This window comes from Pseudomyrmex gracilis, unplaced genomic scaffold, assembly GCF_002006095.1.
Source record: "Pseudomyrmex gracilis isolate BER0280 unplaced genomic scaffold, ASM200609v1 scaffold_24, whole genome shotgun sequence".
NCBI classification, from domain to species: Eukaryota; Metazoa; Arthropoda; class Insecta; order Hymenoptera; family Formicidae; genus Pseudomyrmex; species Pseudomyrmex gracilis.
Window position 1 is genome coordinate 1,154,664 of NW_018020608.1, and position 22,122 is coordinate 1,176,785.

The 22,122-nt window shown below is 37.9% G+C and overlaps 2 protein-coding genes across 2 annotated transcripts in view; both read right to left on the reverse strand.

Annotated features, from left to right (window-relative positions):
- Positions 1 to 11,085, reverse strand: part of LOC109852033 (basic-leucine zipper transcription factor A-like) — an 83,074-nt gene extending 71,989 nt beyond the window's left edge. Inside the window, exon 1 of the mRNA XM_020422805.1 lies at positions 10,653 to 11,085. Coding sequence (XP_020278394.1) covers positions 10,653 to 10,698 — 46 coding nt within the window. The 5' untranslated portion in view covers positions 10,699 to 11,085. The remainder of the gene's footprint in view (positions 1 to 10,652) is intronic.
- A 5,879-nt stretch (positions 11,086 to 16,964) lies between these two features.
- Positions 16,965 to 22,122, reverse strand: LOC109852040 (enolase-phosphatase E1). The gene is made up of 6 exons (XM_020422815.1): positions 21,817 to 22,122; positions 20,988 to 21,089; positions 20,048 to 20,238; positions 19,133 to 19,265; positions 18,878 to 19,001; positions 16,965 to 18,723 (listed from the first exon to the last, which is right to left on the reverse strand). Exons 1-6 carry the CDS (start codon positions 21,916 to 21,918, stop codon positions 17,192 to 17,194), a joined length of 2,184 nt encoding a protein of 727 aa, XP_020278404.1. The 5' UTR covers positions 21,919 to 22,122; the 3' UTR covers positions 16,965 to 17,191.

The window sequence follows — 22,122 nt, forward strand, 5'->3', positions numbered from 1 at the left end:
TCTCCAGCGAATCTTCGAACAGATTCGTTCCAAAGGTCGCCGGTAGTCGTCGAAAAAATAACGACAAGAAAGCGCAATAGAGTCGGGTGTTACCGACGCAGAGAAGGTTCACCGCGTCGATTTAATGAAATTCCGCCGCTGAAAACGTCGGATGCTTTTTTAAACCTTCGATTTGTTTGGTATTTATTGTATATGTCTTTTCGGTTGAATAAAAAAAATCTCTATTTTTATTCGTAAATATTTATCATATTATAATCGCAAATAACGCGCACCGTAAAACTGCGGTTTTAATAATTTATATCCACTGTTATAAATAAAAAATATTATGTTGTAAAATATATAAATAATAAGATACATAAGTTATAATAAAACGTGACGCAAAAAAAACCAGTGGATATCGTAGACGATAACATCAAAACCCACATTAAATTACTCCATAAATCTGCGCCGAAGAGAAACGTAGGACAGCTAAACGCGCACACGCTCAGCCAGGACGCAATTAGTAATACAGGTATAGGTAAAGAGAGGCACAGAGAACGAAGGGGGTGGGGAAGCGACAGAGATGAAAAACAGAGACCGGTGAAACAGATTGTACAAATTGAAGGATGTTTCGCGCGATTCGGCGGCAAAGCAGCGCGTGTGTCGCGCGCGCGTTACGGGATTCCACGTTGCGGTATATATTTTGCAATTTTTACTTTATTTATCGCTAACGCGTCCATGAAACAACGCGCGTTGCGTAGTCGTGCACGCGCGCTGTGTATGTGTGTGCGTGAGATCGCGTAATGTATCTTTATTTCTATTTTATATATACATTATCACGGAGAGGGGCAGAGAAAAAGAGACAAAGAGGAAGAGGCGGCTCGCGCGCGCGAATACTCTCGTCATAGCGTATAATTGTATTATTTGTTGGTCCGCGCTGTATAACGTTCAAGCCGGCGGTAGGGCTTCGAGCTCGGTGTCGATGGATCGATACGTCCATCTGCTCTCTCGCCGCGCAATTCCGAGCGAGTCGAATGTTTTCCGTCGTTCTCGCGCCGACCTCACGATTCGATCGCCTTCTGCGATAAACGCTTCGTCGCCGATACCATACGTTAGTGTCCGATTTTTCCGAAAGTTAATCGATCTGTCTTACTTGAGATAGATACGGAATACGAGAGGGATGAAACTAGGAATTGAAAAAGACACCGCGTTGCGCGCGCACACTATTGACTGTTCATAAAGTATGAAAAAACTTTATTTACGTGTGTATCTTATGTATATGTGTATATATTGTAGAACTATTTTGCTAAAAAAAAAAAACAAGTTTGTTAATTTTTTTTATTTATATCTTGTGTAGAACGCGGAGAAATTTTTTGCACGCTTTTTTTCTTTAGTATATTTAAGTCGAGGTACGTTCTTCTTGGACCGATAAAAAATTATTAGATTCGTTCCGCGGAAATCAACTATTTTTTCTAATGTATTTAAACTATTTATATAAAATAGAGAAATGTCGTTTTAATGTCATATGTAAATGTTGGGTTTTGCACATATACGGCATGTAATTACTATAACTATTATTTGCGAAACAACTACTAATTGAAGAGTTTTCAACAATATTTCCGACAATAGCAAACAATTGCTATTTTGCGTGAGTAGAATTTCTCCCTGTTGGCATATTATTGATACGAAACGTAACGGCATTCGCGTCGCCAGTAGGTATGTCATCCTCTTGTGTTTTCAACGTCTCACCTTCAGAAGCTCTGAAGTAACGTCGACGAAAATTCATTTGTCTTACTCTTCACCCGCTTTCAAAACTTTACTTGTCTTTCTCGCAGACACGATTGCAACTTTTTACATGAAAGATAATAAATGGCCGGTATAAATATTTTATCGAGTGTCTTCGGAAGATATCTGGGTAGCAGATGAAGCGAAAAATAAAACAGCTACAATGCTTAGAAAAAAAAAAAAAAAAAAAAAAAAAAAAAACAAAAGAAAAAAACATTATTAATATCACACAAAATCATAAAAACGTTTCAATAGTTTTTATTTCTCCATACATTTTTTTAGGGGAGGGTAGAAAATCTGACGCGTTTCTCGCATGTATATATAAAAAGGCTCAAAGGTTGGAGGCCATATTCAGCCGAAATTTTCACCCAAATTTCATGAAAACAATATTCGAAAATGCTATCAAAGGAATCTGAAAATAAAAAAAAAAAAAAAAATAATAATACCTTTCACTAATTAAGGATATTGATGTAGCACGGGATGAAGACAAATACACGTGAAAATCTCACGGTGTCAGCTGCTTTCAAAAATGCATGACCGTTTAATTGAAACACACAAATTCCTCTCTCTCTGAGGTACAAAGGGACTAATTCCACCGGCAATGTACAGCCGTTGCGCGTATGTATTTATTCGTTTGCCGTAATGCATACATTAATATCCTAATAACACTTTCCCAATATCGCGAATTTCAATAAATCCTGATTCGATTTTTTTTTTGCGCGCGCGCGTGTGTTCGACGGAATGTCTGCTATATATTTCGTACTAAGCAGATTAAAACTCTGCTTAAAAGATCGTGTATAATGCGCGGTTCTCTTTGCTAAAAAATATAATTTATTTATTTGAAATTCTTGCATCTCGTACTTGAAGTATATATATTGCGTATATATACTGATGCAAAACATATCAAATCGCGCTATATACACACACGCATGTACTTCTCGTAGTATTGTTCGCAATGCAATTTTATCAGTACGCGCTTTGATAATAAATAATGTGTTGAATAATGTGTTAAGTTAAAATAAAAAAAACTGATGCACATGATTTAAGAACTTGAAAATTTCAGTTTTACACTTATGCGATTATTACTCTCTCTCTCTCTCTCTCTCTCTCTCTCTCTCTCTCTCTTGTAAATATTTCAAGTTTCTTTTAGTGTATGTAATAGAACGCGCGCGACGATACCCATAGAGAAACGTCTGTTGCACTTTGTTGCATGTCCGCGATGCATCGTGCTTACGTACGTAGAATGAGAGCGCCTAAGAAGAGAAGCAGGCGCGAGAGAAAGAAATTATGCGCGCGTTTCCCTCGTAGATAGGTAGGCCGCGAATCGTCACTGTGAGAACGTAGACGGTATATTGTCTATCCGCAAGTATAAACCTCAAACCCCCACGCGCGCAGTAGTTACTTACAGAGTAAGTTGCTAATAGTAATCTCAAGTAGTTAGTTACTAATTCCATAATCGGTCTTAAGTAAGTTCTTAAGTATCCATATGCAAGTACGCACAGATATTGCTCACGTTGTAACAGGTGGAAATCGGACCGTGGAATGCGAATTTATTCTCTAACAAAAAAATTACAAACTCTTGATCTTTAAATCTGTATTAGATTGATTCGCGCGCGCGATTTCTTTTTAATTTTTGTTCATCTTGTTCCTTTTTTCTGAATAAAAATATCTTTATCACACTAGCAAGGAGATTATTGTATCAATGAATAAGATAATTTCATATTAGATTAACAGTTGTTCTATGTATCGTGTAGACGCAAGTTTTCTCTGAATCTAAAAGATTAAATTACTTCGCAAACGACTTACAATTGCTTTTCTCGCGCGCGCTTCGTGCGGAAATTTTTAAGATTTTCGAAAAAAACAAGAACGCGCGCGCCACGGAATCGATCGCGCGGTAGCTGGCAGTGACGATTTGTAGAATCGCCAACTCGGTAGCAGAATCGTACGAGAGCGACGGAGATAAGCAGGAAGGTAGAAGGAGAGAAAGAGAAAGTTTGTGTGATAGCGGACAGCGAGGGGTGAAGGAGGGATAGAGAAAAATAGGTAGCAGATAAAGAGAGAGGGAAAAATAGAAGAACGAGAAAAACAGAGACAAAGAGCAACGAACGAGGAGAAAAAGAGAGAGCGTACGTGGAGAGACAGAGAGAAAGGCGGACGGGGGAGAGCGAGAAGAGAAGGGAAGAGAGGGTGCAGAATCGAGAGCGCTGCGCAGAAACCGCGGCAGCATCGTCGTGGCCTCATCGACCTAACCTACTTTAGCGAGGGACGCCCGCACGAGGTCGACGGTGGCGCCGTCGTCCGAGGACGTTCGACGACGACGACGATGGCAACGGCGACGGCGATGGCAACCAGCGATGACGACGCCGAACTTAGCAAACTAACGGCCGTTCTCCAAAACGTATCTACTTCTCCGTCTCTCCCTTCTGTTCTTCGTTTCTGTCGCGGCAATTCGCCTCCTTCTCTTTATCTACCGCGATTTTTTTCCATCATAACTACTTTATCCTTTTTTCCGTTCTTACTTTTTTTTAAATTTATAATCGCTCAAACCCCAGGGAACAGACGGATTAAAGAGAATTAGTGGGAATTTACTCGACGGAATTGAATTCCTAATCTTTGAAATCGCAGATTGCGTGTGGCTCCCAAGTTTGTGAATTCTTTTCGGTATTTAATTCAGATTTTTGCTATATTGACTTTTATGTTTCTCACAAGGGATTGGAGAAATGATTCTTCTTTCGGTTATTGTTTTTTTTTGTTTTTACAGCAGGTTCGCGCACGTGTTTAATTGATAAAAAAATATTTCTTTTATAGTGTTTTCCCCTACAAAGAATTATTTGCCGTGTACTCGCACACACACGCACAAACGGCGGAGCGAATTTGTACACACAGAAACATTTTTGTCAATATGTGTCCTTCTGAGCAATGGCCGGTTTATTATTTTGCATAATTTCCGACCTAGAGATAAATTAGTAACGATGTTTGGAATGTAAACGACGGAATTCCGTAGATACACAACAGCCGTGGTAGCGCGTGCGTTATGAATTTCGTTGGTTAGTCGCTGCAGTTACGCGCTCGCGATTTATTGTAAAAATCAAGTGTGAGATAAACGTTGCGATGTCTCGATCGTTCGAAGAGTTCGTCATTACTTTATCATCTTTAACGCGCCTGTCTTAAGTTACTTCGAAAACGATTTTCGCAGACGCAATCATAAATATGTAAAGATTAAAAAAAAAAAAAAAAATTGTCGCATTTGTAAAAATAAAATGTCCGTAACGAAATCGGAATTAATCTGTTGTGAAAAATCAAAAGAGACGTCGATACCGATGACGTAACGCGCGTTCGCAGACCCGCGTCTGACTCTTTCCTTCCACGACATTAACTACGAAGAAGTCGCTGACTCTCGGATTGGAAAACGTTATGCCGTGATCCGGGCGCGCCTTCTCCCGCGCGACTAGAGCGACCGAGGCGACTAGAGCTTGAGTCATAGAGTGAATCACGCGTTATCCGCTATCCGCTCACCGCCCTGGACACATTCTTACGGGATTCATTCCTCTCTCACGTTATAATGCGCCATTTGTAGTAACGTGTGATAATATACCGCGAAGCGCTTGAGAAAAACCGCGCAAAACGAAACTTCAATAATAATTCAAAGCTGAGCAAAATTGCGCATTTTTATAAAGCGTAAATATGACGAGAATAAAACTTCTCTCTGAGTTGCAAAAACAAAGAAGTATAGTTAGTGAATATTTTCATGGTTTAAAAAAAAAAGAAAAAAAGAATTTGAAGATTTATCGAAGATAATATGACAAAATGTAGTAATGAATATGTCCGCCGAACACGTCTCTTTCGCGTATATAAAACTTCTGTTTCGCGCAAAATATAATCGCGCGATAGGGGACATTTGATGACATTTTTTTCTCTCTCGCAAAATCAAATTAAATGCGTACAGGTATATTAATTTGGCAGCCCCGGGCTCATCAGCTTCGATCCATAAGTTGACAGGTGATAAATTATTAATCGTGTGGCCACCGAGAGTAGAGTCATGCTGTTTTCGACAGGTACGTGATATTAAAATGCCTTCTCGAGTACCTTTTTCGTCATATTAAATTTCAATCAATGCCCCGTTCTCTAGCGGCCCGCCGATTTATTACGTTTGAGCGCTGCCAGAGCGATAAGAGATACCGCTACGCGCCACTTGTCGACGAAAAACTCAAAAATTCGAAATTGCACATTTTCTTCGCGCTATGTTATACGTAAGAATTGATTGTTTTGGAAAAATTTGAAGGTTAAAGTTTTCTTTCTTTTCTGTCTAAAGGAAGGAGCACTATTTTTGTAATATCGAGATGGTTTTATATAGAACAAGACCCTTCTTATGTTAATTAATATCGATCTTATCTACTCGGCATGAATAAATTCAAGATTTTCGCCGTACCTTTTTCGTGATTTCTGCTTTTATACTGGGTCCGCACGATTTTGCGCATCCGGTCACGCGAATATTCGCCCCGGCCGCGAATTCGACGGAAACGAGAGAGAAATATAACACAGTGAAAGAAAGCACTTAAGAGAGACATAATAAAATACAAAAATAATATCTCACAAAAAAAACAAAAAAAAAAAAAAAAACAAACAAACAAAAAGATCTACATAAAACAGATTTGAATAAAGCGATGGTCATTGATGCGTATTATAATTTTAAAATACACAGATAATTGTATAAAATAATTGAATTTTATGTGCAAGTATGTATATTCTCTATTGTTAATCGTTGTTTTATTACCTGATATACTTATAATTATAAATAACATATTTTTTATTGATAAAATAAAAACATAAAATATACCTCTATATTGTATAAATATTAAAAGCGGAATTTCCAGCACAAAGATAATAATCGATAGAAATATACTGCGATTTGTTCGATTAATTATTTTTCTCAAAAGACTAAAGTGCGATAATTAAAAAAAAAAAAAAAAAACTGGAAAGGATGAAAGACGTGAAGTTGCAACCTATGCACGAAAGTACACAATATAACTGGTTACAATATTTAGATAACCGCGTTTATAAATATATACGAGAGTCTCTGTCCCGGATCTATGAGCGGAACGTTCTATGAGCAAAGATCCGATATCCGCCTCGACGCGATAATCGGTATATACGCGCGGCCACGGCTCGCTACGCCTCGGTACGGCTCGCAAGGTCGAGACCTTGCGCGGGTCTCTCGCGCCCGGGAGAAGAGACGAGACTTTGCCGACGACTTCGGCGCTTTCTTGTCCGGCAGCGGTGAGGCATCATCTTCTTTGGGGCTGAGAAGGCGCGCGCGAAACGACCAAGGTGAGTTTCCCATGGCGCAATGGTATGACGGGGCGCGTCGTTTATCAAAAATAAATTATCAAGAGAGGGATCAGAGAGGCGCGAAGGGGATGGTGGCGGTACCGCGTGCCTTCGCGCGTGCATGGCCGGCGTACAGGAAACTCCGGGGACCAGGAGACGGAGAGACCGAGAGATAGGCGCGATCGCGACGGCAAGCGGGAGGAGGAGGAGGAGGAGGAGGAAGTACAGCAAAGACGAAGAAGACGCCGAAGAAGCGAGCCAACGAGGTTGCACGCGGGGAAAACGGGGGAAGACACGGACCGACCACGAAGAAGCAACTTACGACGACGGCCGCTGCTCGAAGGATGGAAAGGTGGAGGAGCATCCTTTGGAACCGGTCTGTCCTCTCGCTACGAAGCTTGCTTCGAGCAGCGGCCAGGTGAAGCCACACGGCGAGTCTTCGTCCACGATCTTCTCTCCCGTCCTGGCTGGCGTCCGCCAGCCGAAGTCTTCGTACTTCGAACGCTCCCGAAATACACCGCTGTTCGATGAAATCGGAACGGTGCGAAAGAACCGATATATAAGTTAGCGATTTTGAGAAAATTTCATACGCCTATCGTATTTTAAATAATTCGTGTCATAATAATTTCCCGAAATGATGATTTCTTCGCGCTTTATACAACTGTATTATTTATTCCAAATAAATATTTGCTTATTTTTTGAAACCAAACTTAAAAAAAAAAAAAGAAAAAAAAATCGAAGCGTGTGTGCGGTGAAGAGTACGCGGACATTGATTGACGTACCGGAAGAGAGAAAGAAAGAATATATTTCCCGTCGAAGATACAATTTTACGTTCAATTTCGTAAGCAATGCTAGCTAAGTTTTATGATCTCCGTACCGTATAAAATATATACTTTGACGTGAGTCGGCGCACATTACTATTCAAATGAAACGCAAATTGAAAGGGTTAAAAAGGTAATGATATAGGTGCGTTGAAGGAGTAAGAGGGTTAATGAGAGAACTCGAAAAGAGCTCTTGCGCGAGAAGCAGCGGGATGAAACTGATCCTATCTCTCCGATACGCAGCTTATCATCGCGATCGGAGGAACCAGTACTGTTACACATAGAATGCGCCATCCTAGTTCTACCTGAAAGTCATACATAATATCGCCGTGCGAGTGTGTATGAAGTTAGAACAAGCAACGTCGCCCCTCCTCCCCCCCCCCCAGTGCATTGGATGTATGCCACGGAATATAATATTGACTGTTTTAGTTTCGAGTTATCGTAAAATTTGTGATATTATGTTTCTTTTCGGAAACAACGACGGCACTCGAAAGAGAAAACGATCATTGTGTCAGTTTTTTAAGCTCTGAGTGAAATTTCTCATAAATTTTTTAAAGCGTTCATTTCATCCTTTATCTTCAAGTTACAGAAGCGCGGTGGTCACTTCAGCGTTGTATATATAGATATATATATATATGATTTAGTGCAGTAATTAGATTTCTGTAATCGCGCTGCTGCTTATAGTTCCGAGACGATCTATTTCTTCCAAGCCATTCTACTTTGTCCGTGAGACAGTAATCTGCCATAAATTTTCTTACAAATAACATTTAGTTGTCTTTTAATGAATTGTGTTTTACACACATCTACTTTTCTACTTATTTCTTCGTCATCTACTTGAGCGCGGTAACGGTATATATAAATATATATATATATATATATATCGGTGTTTCATGATGTGTAGCTCAAGATACACCGGGAGAGAGAGCAGCAAGTCGATTAAATCGATTATCGACATATTCGAATCTCTCTCTCTCTCTCTCTCTATAGTCTCCTCAATGAAGTTTGGAAATCCTTCATTAATTATAGCGGAACGCGTCAACATGTCAAATATAAAGTAAAACAATACTTTGGGTTACGGAAAAGTGATGAGCGCGCGTAATTGAGAATAAGGATGGAGGATATATAGAGAGAAGCGTGAGAGTGCGAGCGAAAACGCGAGAAAGAGACGACGGAAAAGAGAAAGAGCAGGATGATGAGGAAAGAGAGGAAAGGGGAGGACGGTGAGTAAGAAGACAAGCGGTGGGGAGGGGAGAAAGCGGGAGGGTGACAGGATCACAAGGTGAGAGGATGAGAGAAAGGCGGGGAGAGAGGGGCGAAGGGAGTTAGAGCAGGTTAAGAGAGGCGACGGAGGAGTGAGAAAGAGAGAAAACAAGAGGGAAGAAAAAGACAGGACGGCAAGCAAGGAGGAGGTGGAGGAGGAACGAAGGGAAGGCGACGAACAGTGGGTGGGGGAATGAAGAGCGAGGGAACGGAGAGACTGAGGGAAATTGTGAGGTTAAAGAAGGATCGAGTGATAGAGGACGAGAAAGAAAGAAAAGGATGGGAGTAGACGTAGTGACAGTACACAGAAAACTGTACGGGAGGATGAGAGAGCGGGAGGTGGAAGCAACCTCCAATAATTGTGAATGGGGGATTCGGTTTTCTGATCGACTGTTTTGTATGCGAGAGAGAACTCGCTGTGTCGCGTTCGTCGCTGCTGCCGAGAGAAGTAAGAATGCCGCGAGGCCTACGGGAGTAAGGGTTAATACATCCCGGCGAATTTGCATGGTCGCGTGATGCATATGCATATCGACAGATTAACCAATCCAATGTCTAACTGTAAACGCGTCACGCCTATTGCAGATAGTGTAGTCTATTCACAGGCGGCGTATATTTGTGTTTTATAACCGCCGCGATTAATTCCCGTCCCCACTCTCGTTCTCCAATATCTTTTCGCAATTAGCGAAGGATTTGCGTTGAAACAACAATATATTTTTACGTCGCGAGTTTTTTTTGCGCGACGGATAAAAGATAAAAGATGTTTCGGATAAATTTCGAAGTTTGAATAAATAGAAAGATAAATCCTACAATATTTTCCTCTTGTTCTCCAAACAAACAGGACTGTATTTGAAATTTTATATTTAACTGGCGATCCTCGCGCCAACGTTTTTGTGTAAATTACATAAGGTTTTTTTTGTCACTTGTTTATTGTCACCTATGTGTTATATATTGTTTCTTGCCTTAGTTTTTTCTGTGATGCTGAAATTTTTGAAAAACACTATTTTTAGAAAACGCGGCATTAAATAGAATTCCCTTACTACACGTATGTGATTTTTAATATGTGCGCGTATATCGAAAGAGAGATATTTCCGAACTCATCTAATTAATATTATTATTTATACAAATATTAATAAAGACAAATATTCAAAATATACATATAGCAGGTATAGAAACAAAACATAAGACACAAGACCGAAACGTGAGATCGAACGTTTGTTATCGATTTGGACAACGACATCTTTTCAGAATGCTCAGAAACACGATACGATTACAATTTACTTCAGTCGATAAATCAAATCTCTACGTTCGGTAACACTCAACAAAATGGCGTTATATCGTTAGATGTATGTACAGTTTTGCCATTATCAAATGACGAGTTCGTGAGATGAGAATCTGTTCTTCAACATCGTCGATGATACACAAAAACAATGAAATGTGTGTATAATAAACAATGATAAAGCAAGCAAAATTATTACGTACTTGACAACGAGCCGATCGCCCTTTCGCTGCACTTCAACCAGAACATGGCGTAAGATACGCGAAGGAACTCCGGAGTACACCGGCGACTTCCACTCACTTTCTCTCCTGGAGGACGAATGGATTCGCAGCAGAGTTCGCGTTGACTCAACTTTTAGCACTTTATCACATTTAGACACTCCGCGATCCGAAACTTCGCGACTCGATTCGAAGTATAACTTGTTACAAGACGCGTCTCCGTTTTTCCGGGAACGACCGTTTTGGTTTCCGAATCGCGATGTTGATGTACTCAGCAACGAGATCAGCGACTATGACGTTTCACTACATCGTCACAACGTCCGTCACTTCACGAAACACTCACGCGATAACTTTTGGCAGACAGGAACTCGTATTTACATCGAACGCACGCACAAAATACGGAGCTCGAAAGACACGACCGGCGTCTGCCGAACGGCGCGTTTCTGACTGCTCGGATTTTTCGAATTCGAGAATCGCAATATCGTTCATCGATACATCGCAGACCGCGCGGAGCGCCAATCGACGTAGTCGCTCGAGCGGCCATAACAGTCGCTTCGCGAACTTTTCCACAATCGCGACGCGAAGCTGAACGAACGTGCGCGCGCGGTAACGACAACACTCATACAAAAACACTTTCTAGAGCAAGAGAAACAACGATACAAAATATGAAATTAAAAACTTTTAAGATATTGTGCCATGCTTTGTGTAACAACAAAAAAATATTCACGAAATAAAATTATGACAAAGAGTAAAGAATATATGGAACTACTTTTTTAGAATAGATAAATGAAATGATGTGTACGTCAAAAAATATATACACAAAGCTATTTAACAAACAATTGCACGATTAAAAGGAGAAAAGTGAGAGTATCTCACGCTTTGAATTCGTGTATTTCCAGTACCAAATATCCAATACATCTTGTCCTTACACTTACATTTGCAAAACTTAGCTTGAAAACTGACATTGCTGTAGTAACAAAATGCAGTTTAGATCTACTTTAGTTTGGGTGTTTTAATTAACCACGGCATAGTTTAAATGGTACAACAATCCAGACCAAGAGCACTGTTATTATTATTTTTTTTTTCATTCTTCTTAAAATCTCTCTCTCTCTCTTTTTCTCAGGATTAAAATTATATCGATTAAAAGACACACACCAACAACATCGTACGTATATACGTAAATTGACCTCTTATCGCTTACTACATTATCATCGATTCAACGAAATATTTATCGAATTTCACGTCAAAAAAAGTATCGGCTTGCTGATGCATGTACATAGACCGATATTCACAGTCGGATCTTATACCTGAGATCGTTTAAGTTCATTTCGAGACACTAAGCGGTCGTAAAACGACCAGTACAACATCGTAAAATGAACTCAAAGACTTGAATATAAGATCTTGAATATAAAATCGAACTACGAACACCGGCCACAATCTCCGTTTGCATCACGTTCCATCAACTGTTAAATTCGATAAATTGTATTAAAAAGTATTTTGTTTCCTTAAAATAATAGCTCAAAGTATAGGCTGCTATTGCTACTAGTTTGCTATATCGTATCACGCGATAAGTTACATCTACTGTGTGTGAGTTAATCTACTGTTACTTAAACTAACGATAGTCTCGAATAGACGAGTCAAAGAAAGGATACACAATCGACTAACTTATGGTAAGCCTTTAACTTTTCGGCAGCTTCTCTCTTTATTCTATACAGATGTTTAGTTTAATTCATGTGTGTTACGTTGCGCTTACGATAATAATTTATGGGAGAAAACAGAAATGAAAACAAACGCCGCAATTCTACTTGCAAAATTTCATTTATTTCGCTCTACTACTGCAGTCAAGATCCTGAGAGAACAAAATCTTATCGATTTGTTCTGTACAGCGCACGCCTTTTGAGACTTGTATTATTTAAGAAATATTATGTATATATTATTATATATATTATTTCTTAAATAATATATACATATATTGTGTATATATATATATATATGGGTCTCCACACATTAATTTGCATGACAGATGTGAATAATAACTAAAAGATAAATCAAACCAAACCAAACGAGACCGTTTATTTTTTTTCCACAGTTTAACGTACACACATTGCTATCTACAACACACCGAAAGACAGTTATCTTGGAATTATAATCTCTCTTGGAGAGAAACGTCAGATGTTTTGTCGAAAGTATAAATGTAAAAACAAAGATGAAAGAAGAGCGAAAGAAAAACAAAAAAAAAAAAAAAAAAACCCAGAAAAATCTCGTAGGAACTGAGAAATGAAAGTCAAACATCAAGTGTATTATTCTAGCATAATGATCCAATATTTAGTTTGTTTAATAAAAACTAAATATCAGCTGAATTTTTTTATGATAACCAAATGTGCTTTGAGTTATAACATTTAATGTCAAAATCAGTTTATGTAGAATATATTAGTACGGTATGATTTTAGCTACTATATTAAACAATACACAAGTATTGTATGTATTTTTAAAAAGTTAAAAATACATAAAACTAACTAAAATTTTGTTGATATTTGACTTCCACTCATCTCGCGAGGGGGATATTCTTAAAAGTTATAAGAAAGTCATCGATAAAAAAATCCTTATGTCTTCCCTAAAATTATATTGATGTATTAAAGATAATACAGCCAATATGAATTTTACAAACAATAATATCGCTAGTGAGTATGAGGTTATTGTTGTGTTAGTAGTCCTACGCTGGAGAGATTTTGTTCGATCGTCTCGTTTCCATAACATGATGATGAAATTATCGCGCTCGTAAAAAGGACCACGAGATGCTGCAGAGGATCCTCTTTTTCATCTTTCGCCAGAATCGCAATTTACATATGTTGTTTCAGAATCAAAACAAATTTGATGCCAAATCAAATCAAAGATTGATGTGGATTTTAATTTAGATCATTTTCTGTCGCGGTGTGATAGTTAACCATAGGCAGTGTCGTATTGACTGTCTGTTTACCCACGTGTGTATATATGAAGAGTCTGATACGCGAGTTAAAATTATATCTAACGCATTCGAGCCTTTAATTTATTTCTTTCTCGAGAGCACAGTTTGACAAACATACTCAATAATCGTATTCACACATATTATAACATTGTTTATATTACGACCAAAAGCTCTATGCGGTAAAAGATCTATACGTGTTAAAAAAATATATGTGAATCTTGTACAACGCGATCCTTCTTATAAAAAACAATAAAATCTAAAAGATAGTCGAATATTATGCAGGATATTATTTAATATTGAAAAACCGAAAATCTGACAGTTGTAGGCCCGAACGCGATAGCGGGAGTTGACTTAATTTTCGATTTAACTCCCCGAGTTAAAATGTAATCAACAAAGTGAGTCTTAACACGTCTCGTACTTATCTATAACTTAGGAAAAATCAGATGTCGCTGATACGTTCAACGCCGCATAAATTTTGATTAATTCTTCTAAAAAGCTTAATGATACAATCTAAAATAGTAGATTAAATGCAACGTCTTGGCAATTATGTGTGTAATCGTTATGTTAGTTCTCTTCGCATTGGCAGTATCATTACGGCATTAAAAAATGTTTGTGAAGACTATATGCGAGGATCAATCGTGTTCGAGAATTGAGATCGCTCGAGAGTGCGATCAAAATATGTTTTTTTCTCCGATCTTCCCAAAACTAACGCACATCAATGGAAAAAAATAAAACTAAAGTGACATGACATTGAACGACGTATAAAAAGTACTCGAGAAAGAATTCGGAGCATATTGTCGTCTCACCCTCGAGCTTATCTCGTGTCGCAAATAATGACAGTTTATTGACTTTTATAGTGTGTGATAACAGCATCAACCAGCAGATTGGGAAGAATTGCAGTGATAGTTGCACTCTGCGTCTCTTTCTTACGATATTTGATTTCCCAATCTTCTCGTTCTTTCTCGTAGTTCGCTATTAAAAATCACCATCATTAAAACATGTGTACGCTCATGATGGAATGAATAAATGAGTTTTAGTCGTTACACACACGATCGTGCATAAAAATGACCTGATCGCTGATCTTCGACTATCGATAACTCGGCAAATCTGGCGCGCTGAGGCGGAAAGTACTTACTAGAGTATAAGTTTGTGCTGACTACTTCGAGACGAGTTGATGTATTGGCGAGGATGATCATCGCAATTATCGAATTGTCTGCGCCTCATCGAGACAACGGCGACGGCGACGACTTATAAATAAAAAATATGCGAGGTCTGTCAAGAGTATATATATATATATATCGCAAAGTATCAAACCGATGCTTGCTCGTATTTAATTTTCTGTTTGCTCTTGTTTACACGCGCACTTTATTAGATAGACGTACGAGACATGCCGCATTTCTTTCTCATCGCGTCTCCCTAGCATAGTTGGCGAACATAACACAAGGCAAACGTGACGCGAAATCGTTTATCGATCTATAGAAATCTCCGCCAGTAAATGAGATGTCTTCGACTAGACACTTTCGAATAAAAATCTAAGTCGCCAAACGGAACATCACGTAGAACGAAGATGATCTTTGTGCATTGATAATAACGAATTCGTTTCGGGAAAACCTATTTCTATTAACATTTTAAATCACAGTCAATTCAACAGGAATGGACATAATCGATATAACAGTAAAAGTAATAATAATCAATTCTCGACCGAAAGCGCGATCTCACTTTATATAACTGCTATTATCATTATTACTTATTATTATTATCTTCTAATATAAAGTTTTCACATCAGGTGTGTTGAGCATCGTAAGAAAATGAGCGACGGTTTACGCGCACTATTTCTGCATTATCATATCGCACGCAATCCAAGTGGCAGTTTAACAGCGTCCTCCGCGTGAGAGAGTTCGTATTTTATCTTATATTTATTTTGGATTACGTGAGAAGTGATAATGCGCGCGTCAACACGCGCACGAACTTCGAACAACTCAATTAATTTATAGGAATGACAGAGTAAATCTACGAATCGATATGCTCCTCCGCGAGTAAATTCCAGAACACATTGTGATTCAACATAGAAAAGAGAGTGAATGCATGAATGTGATCACGTAACTGTAAATTTTAATCATCAGATCAGTCAAGTAATAAACAATGAAGCCATTCAAACCTTCAAGCCTAAATCACAAAATGTCAGAATATCGAAGTTAATTTTTTTTTAAGCAACGTCAGCAAGTGTATTTTTCAACGTGACTTAACGTTGAGTAAAAAAAAAAAAAAAATATATACGCAAACCATGTTAGGCAGACAAAACGATGGCAGAAAGCGTATCGATGCAAAAAGCCTTAATACATACATGTATATATTAAGAAAAGAATATCTAATTACCCTACATAAAACGACAACGTAATGAGCAAAAGAGCAACGTAATCAAATGACGTCTATTTGCACGGTGTATCTACAATTTATTCAGACTCGAGATGCATCAGTAAAACGGTTCACAAAGTCGAAATATGATGTGCGCGACGAAAATCTATGATATAATCTACGGCGCAGTTCGAAGCGTTACCATTTCAGTCTTAAAAAAAAAAAACAAAAAAAAAACCGATATTACTCTCATGACATAAAACATCGATCAGATCTTTTGGTACCTATGTTATGTTCAATTATTGGGAAGAGAATACAGAAAACAAAAAACGAAAAGAAGCAGAACTATCAAGCCGTCAAATTCATTTGGCACATATACAATCGACATTTTAACATACAACTGCAACTACATTGAAATTACCTATCCTATTAGTTTTCAAGTATAATCATTCTGTTTTAGGCGGTATAAAAGATGTCAATACATGTCAATACATGTAAGAGTAACTTGGCGATACTTAGAGGGAAAAAAAAAAAAAAAAAAAAAAAAAAAAAAAAAAAAAAAAAAAAAAAACACGTAATTGATTACAACGAATGTGTATGTGTATACGTGTATTGTGTGAGTGTGTGATGCGCGCGACATGTTTGATTACTTCCAGACCGATTTGACGCGCGAAGTTACTAGACACGAAACTTTTGCAAGTTCAATTATAACAAGTCATTGCGTTGCCGTCAATGATCAAACGTAAATTGTTACAAAGAAAGCAAACGTGAAAGAACTAACGACTATAAAAGCCGACTTTCGCGATATAAGAAAGCATCAGCGTATTACACGACATAACATACAACTTTTAACGACATCGGCACAATACAACAGAAATCTATTACCATCAAGGAAAGTAAAAATGTACAGCTAATATCTAAAAAACAATCAAATCTGAAGCGTCTTTTTCGTAGTACATCTTGCTATCTTTTTTTTCTTTTTTTTTTTTTTATCTTTCGTTAATAGTCGCCGAAACGAACGGTAGTTTTATGAACTGCATCTTAAAAGTAGCGACTTACATTTTCGACGTAGTACGATTTTTTTTTTTTTTTTTTTTTTACGTAAAGTATATGGAATCAATTTATGTCAGTTTATACCTGCGAATAAGTACTTGTGGATTGGGGTTATGCATGAGGGACTTCCTTAAACTGTATAAGAACAAAGTTAAGATGTCGCTACAACTACAGGAGGAACAACGTCGGGTTCTCCGGCAGCGTCGACCACGGCGGAATCGACAACCTTTTTAACTTTTATGGTTTCCGCACTAGTTTCTGACGAACTCTCGGGCTCACCGTTTTGCGCCGCAGCGTCTTCACTCGTCGTTTCCTTCGATTGCCCTTCGTTCAGTCCGTTACTGTGCAATTTGTCATCCAACACTGGCACATCCGTATCTCCATTTTGCGCGGCTCCGTTGAGTTTTTGCTTTTCTGAATCCACTGTATTTGTGTCCTTCTTGTCTACCACATTCTCTTTCACTGTCTCTTCTTCTTTTCCTTTTTCTTGCTTCGCAGCTTCGTTCTCGCTTTTCTCGACATTGCTCGCCGCTGTTTCTTCCGTTTCCATTGCTTGGGGCGTTTTTTCTTCGACTTTCTCGGGTTCCGCAGTTGTTTCCGAACTCTTTTCTACGGACGTTTCAGTTGGTGTCGTTGTTTCTTTCTTTGACTCTGTTGTGCTAGTTGTCGCTTCCATTTCTTTTGGCGACACTGTGGGTTTTTCTTCTTCGGTTGCTTCTAGAGGTTTCCCATTTTCGATAACATCTGTAGTCGTATCCATTTTTGTTACTTCTTCTTGTTCACTTTTTGCTACAACATCCACGCTTTCTTTTGCTTCGGCTTTTGATTCTTCCTTTACCTTTTCTTTTTCTTTTTCAGCTGCCAAACATTCTTCGGGTTTATCTGCTACAATTTTGTCGCAAGTTTGTGCCTTCGCTTCAATCGCATCATCTGTCTTCTCGTTATTTTCACTTTTTTCATTTGTTTGAATTTTGTCGATGACTTCATTTTTTTGTGTATCTTTTACAATGTTTGTAGAATCTTCAGTCTTTTTTTCGGAAGACGTGGGAATATTTTCAGACTTCGATGTAGACTCTGACAACGACACGTCCATAGCATCATCGGTAGTCGGAGGAATCTCAGTCTTGGCCGCATTCAAGTTTTCCTCAGTCTTTTCTGTGACTTTATCGTTGTCTTTCGTTGTAATATTATTCTCAGTAATCTTTTCTGCACTTTCAGAAGCAGCTACTTCTCCGTCTGTATCTTTGGATTTGGCATTAGCTTCTTTAGCTTCAGCAAGTGAAGTTTCCTGTTCCATATTTGATGGATTTTTCTCAACTGCTACTGACTCTTCATCTTTTGTCAATGAAGTTGAAGCATTTTCTGACGGTTTGTTTTTCGAACATTGTGTTTTTTCTGATCCATTTACATCCTTTCCATCGATTTTTTCAGTCTTTTTATCGGCGACTTCAGACATTTCTACATCCTCAGAAGTATCCATTGGTTCACTACTGTCAGCTGTAGTTTTATCGTTTTTTTCATCTGTTATGTCCATTTTTGCTCGCTTCGAAGACGATTGAAATGACAAATCCAAGAAGGATTTGATAGTTGTGTACTTGACCTTTTCTTCGTCAGTTAGGGCGGCATTACCTTCGCGTTCTACTACGACCGCTAATAATCCCGCTTCCTTAGCAGCTGCCGCTTCTGTCATCGATTAAGGAAGAGAAATAAGTAGAGAAACAAACTATTTGTAGACATCGTCCAAACACGATGTGATAAATCTAACAACATGCAACATAGTATAAAATTATTATTTAATGTTTCACAATATTAAATAAAAAAAAAGAAATATACGAACCCTTTACAACATCGGTTAGAAAAACGACATTCGAAGGTTGTTCACCAATCTTTTTTAAAATATTTTTGTAGCTATCACTTTCTTGTTTGGCACCAACTTCTGTGTCAAAATAACCGCTAAAATACTGCAGAAAAAAAAACAAGAAACAACACAGTTTCAACACATATTTGTGAAGTTTTAACAAAAAACATACTTAAAACATATGAACATAGTTCAGATTTCTCAATTGTAGAATAGGATACTGGATTATTGTACCTTGAGTAAATCTCCATGTACGGAATGTCCAAAAAGAAGCTTTTGCGCCTCAACACTACCGCTTGAATAGACATATATTTTTTTGGCATCTTTTGTCCACGCTTCTAAAGCCTTAGGGACATCTTCATAAACACTAAACACAGACATATACTGTCTTGAAACTTAATGTTAAAAAATGTTTGATCAAATAATCATTTTTATAATTGATTTTAATTTTGTAATTATGAAACTGTAGTAAACTACATTTATTTACAAAACAATATTTATTTGAAAAAGTCAAAATCTTAATATAACTGATCAAGAAAATTAAAACCATAAGTTACGCATCCGTTTAGCTCTTATTGTGGTCTTATTTCTCTAATAGTTGACTTCTAGAGAGAATCTTGCACATATGTTTGTTTTCATTTTCATTAACACAATATTTCATATCAAAATTCAATTTTGTGTAGTTTCTTAGATTTGCCATATTTAAATATATAAAATATTTTACCTAGCGTATAATACACACACATATACACACACATACAATATAAATATCATATATTAATAAAACAATTTTTAAAAATATAAAACTATAAAATACAAAATAAATATATATATCATAAAATCTCGTATTATATGTATTTACAAAAAATTATAAAAAGTAATATAAATAAGACACAACTGAAGTGAGCCCAAATACTACATATTCACCTCATTATTTGTTAAATTAGAAATTATAATTTTGTATATTGTATATACGTTTGATGAATATATAATAGAAAGTTTACTGAATATTTACTGTTCACACAATAGTTTTTATAAATTAACACTCTGAAAAAGATTTTTATATATTGTAGATTTTATGTGTGTAATGTTGAATAAAAATAAAACAATAGAAAAAGATTGCAAGAAAAATAAGATAAAATAACTTACTGAGCCTTAACTGCTCCTGTGTTGTATGCTTCACGCCACATATGTCCTTGTAATTGCTTCAATGCACCTGTTTTACGATCATTATCCATTTGCCATAAAACATTGTTTAAAAGTGACTCTTTCTGTTCTTCAGGTTTATCTCCAGCAATAGCTACAAAACCATCTAATTTGTCCTCACTGTCCTTTTTTGCCTAAAATAGCACATTAAAAGAAATATAAACTGTTTTGACAATATATTAATTAAAAAAGCATATGAAAAAAAAAACATAAGAGTCAAAAATGATAAAACTTCAATTGTTTACATTATGTGTACATGTCCACAAAACAATTGTATTTATGTCACATACAGATACAGAGAGAGAATACACACAATTTAAAAATAGTTAATGCTAAACTCAATATTAAATAAAACAGATTGTTTATATAACAAAAAAGAAATATAATACTAATAATGTGTGAATCAACAAAAGTTTTGATGTTATCAAGAAAGGTAGAAAAAAATCAGAATATTTTACATATTAAAACTTCTCTATTATCATGTATTTGAAATAACAAAACAGTTCAACATACACATACACATTCACACAGATTGATTTATCTACTCACTAAAAATTTTAGTAAATTTACAACAAAACATCTTAAACTAAATCTTAAGAAATAATATTTGTTTTATCATGACATAAAAGATATTAAAAAACATTTAAAATTTTATTATTCAAAATAAAGATACAAAGTGTAATATCCTAAAGGAAAAAAGAAATTCTTTGAATTCAATGTAAAAAACACAAATTATTAGTAAATAAAAATAATCATCTTACAACAAAGACAAGACATGTTTCTCTTGTTATTCCTGCAAAACTAGGGAGAAGGGAATGACAATCAAAGTTCTAACTTTATATCTATTCCTTTTCAACTGGTCACAAGTTCCTATTATATTTACCTGCTCCTTTAATTTTTCATAGTCCTGTTTGAACTCCTCGTCCTCCCATTTTGTCTCGATGTAGTTTTTTAGATTCTGCCGTACATAAGGGAAGAGGACGTCCTGCGAGGTAAAGAAACATGGGCATAAGGATCAAAATGCCATCCGCGATTCGCGGAAAAAAACGCTCGCCGGGAAAAATCACGCGTGTCTCCCATTCTCGGCGCCGTTCGGCGGCGTCTCGACGCGCCGCGTCAATATACATCTATAAAAAGATCGTAGCATTTGTTTTCGATTCTCGATTCGGTGCTCGATTCTCTCACGGCCCGTCTCTGGCGGCCAGAAAGCGGCCGGTTTGCATTTTTTTTCCTTGCTCGAAAATTCGGAGCAGATATTCGAAGCCGATTCTCGTATTTTTTTTTTTTTTTTCGATTTTTCATCCAGTTTCACAAACACACGGGCAGCGGCAATGGTGCGGTGGCGGTGGCGGTGGCGGCGGTGATGGTGGTGGTGGTGGACTCTCATGGTCGGTCGAGAACTCGCGATTCGAGCCGGCACACCGCCCCGACGCGAGGACAATAACCCGCTGTGCGAAATTCCATCATATATATAAGACCGCCCCGCGAAAATCCGGACAACTTCCCGGATGTCGCGGATTCGTCCTGAATGACTGCGTGTCGTCGTCGCCCCGTAAAAATTTCTCGCGAGATTCTCTCCCGACCCTCCCAACCGCCCGGAATCAAAAACCGAAACGACCGACACGGCGTGGCCGAGTTGATTTTGCGAGGAGAAACGCGCTCGCGCCGTTTTCATGTCCGCGGTTCTTCACTCGATCGGCTTTGTGCGTTACCTTCACGAAGCTGATGCTCGTGGTGGTACCCTCGATGTCGACAAGGACCGCCGTCGCGTGTAAGACCTCGTCCTTATCCTGGCTGCGCTTTTCCCCGGCCATTTTCACCAACGACTCGCCCACGACCGTAGGATTAATAGCCGTGCGTTATCTATATGTATGGTATTCCCTCTCGATTTAGGTTGGCGCTCACGCTGTGTATGTCGGCGACGACGCGTTCTTGTTCAGAGCCGGCGAACGAATTCGCTGTTGGCTGTGCGCCAATGTGTACCGACGGTGTGTGAGTGCGCGAGTGCGGATCCCCCT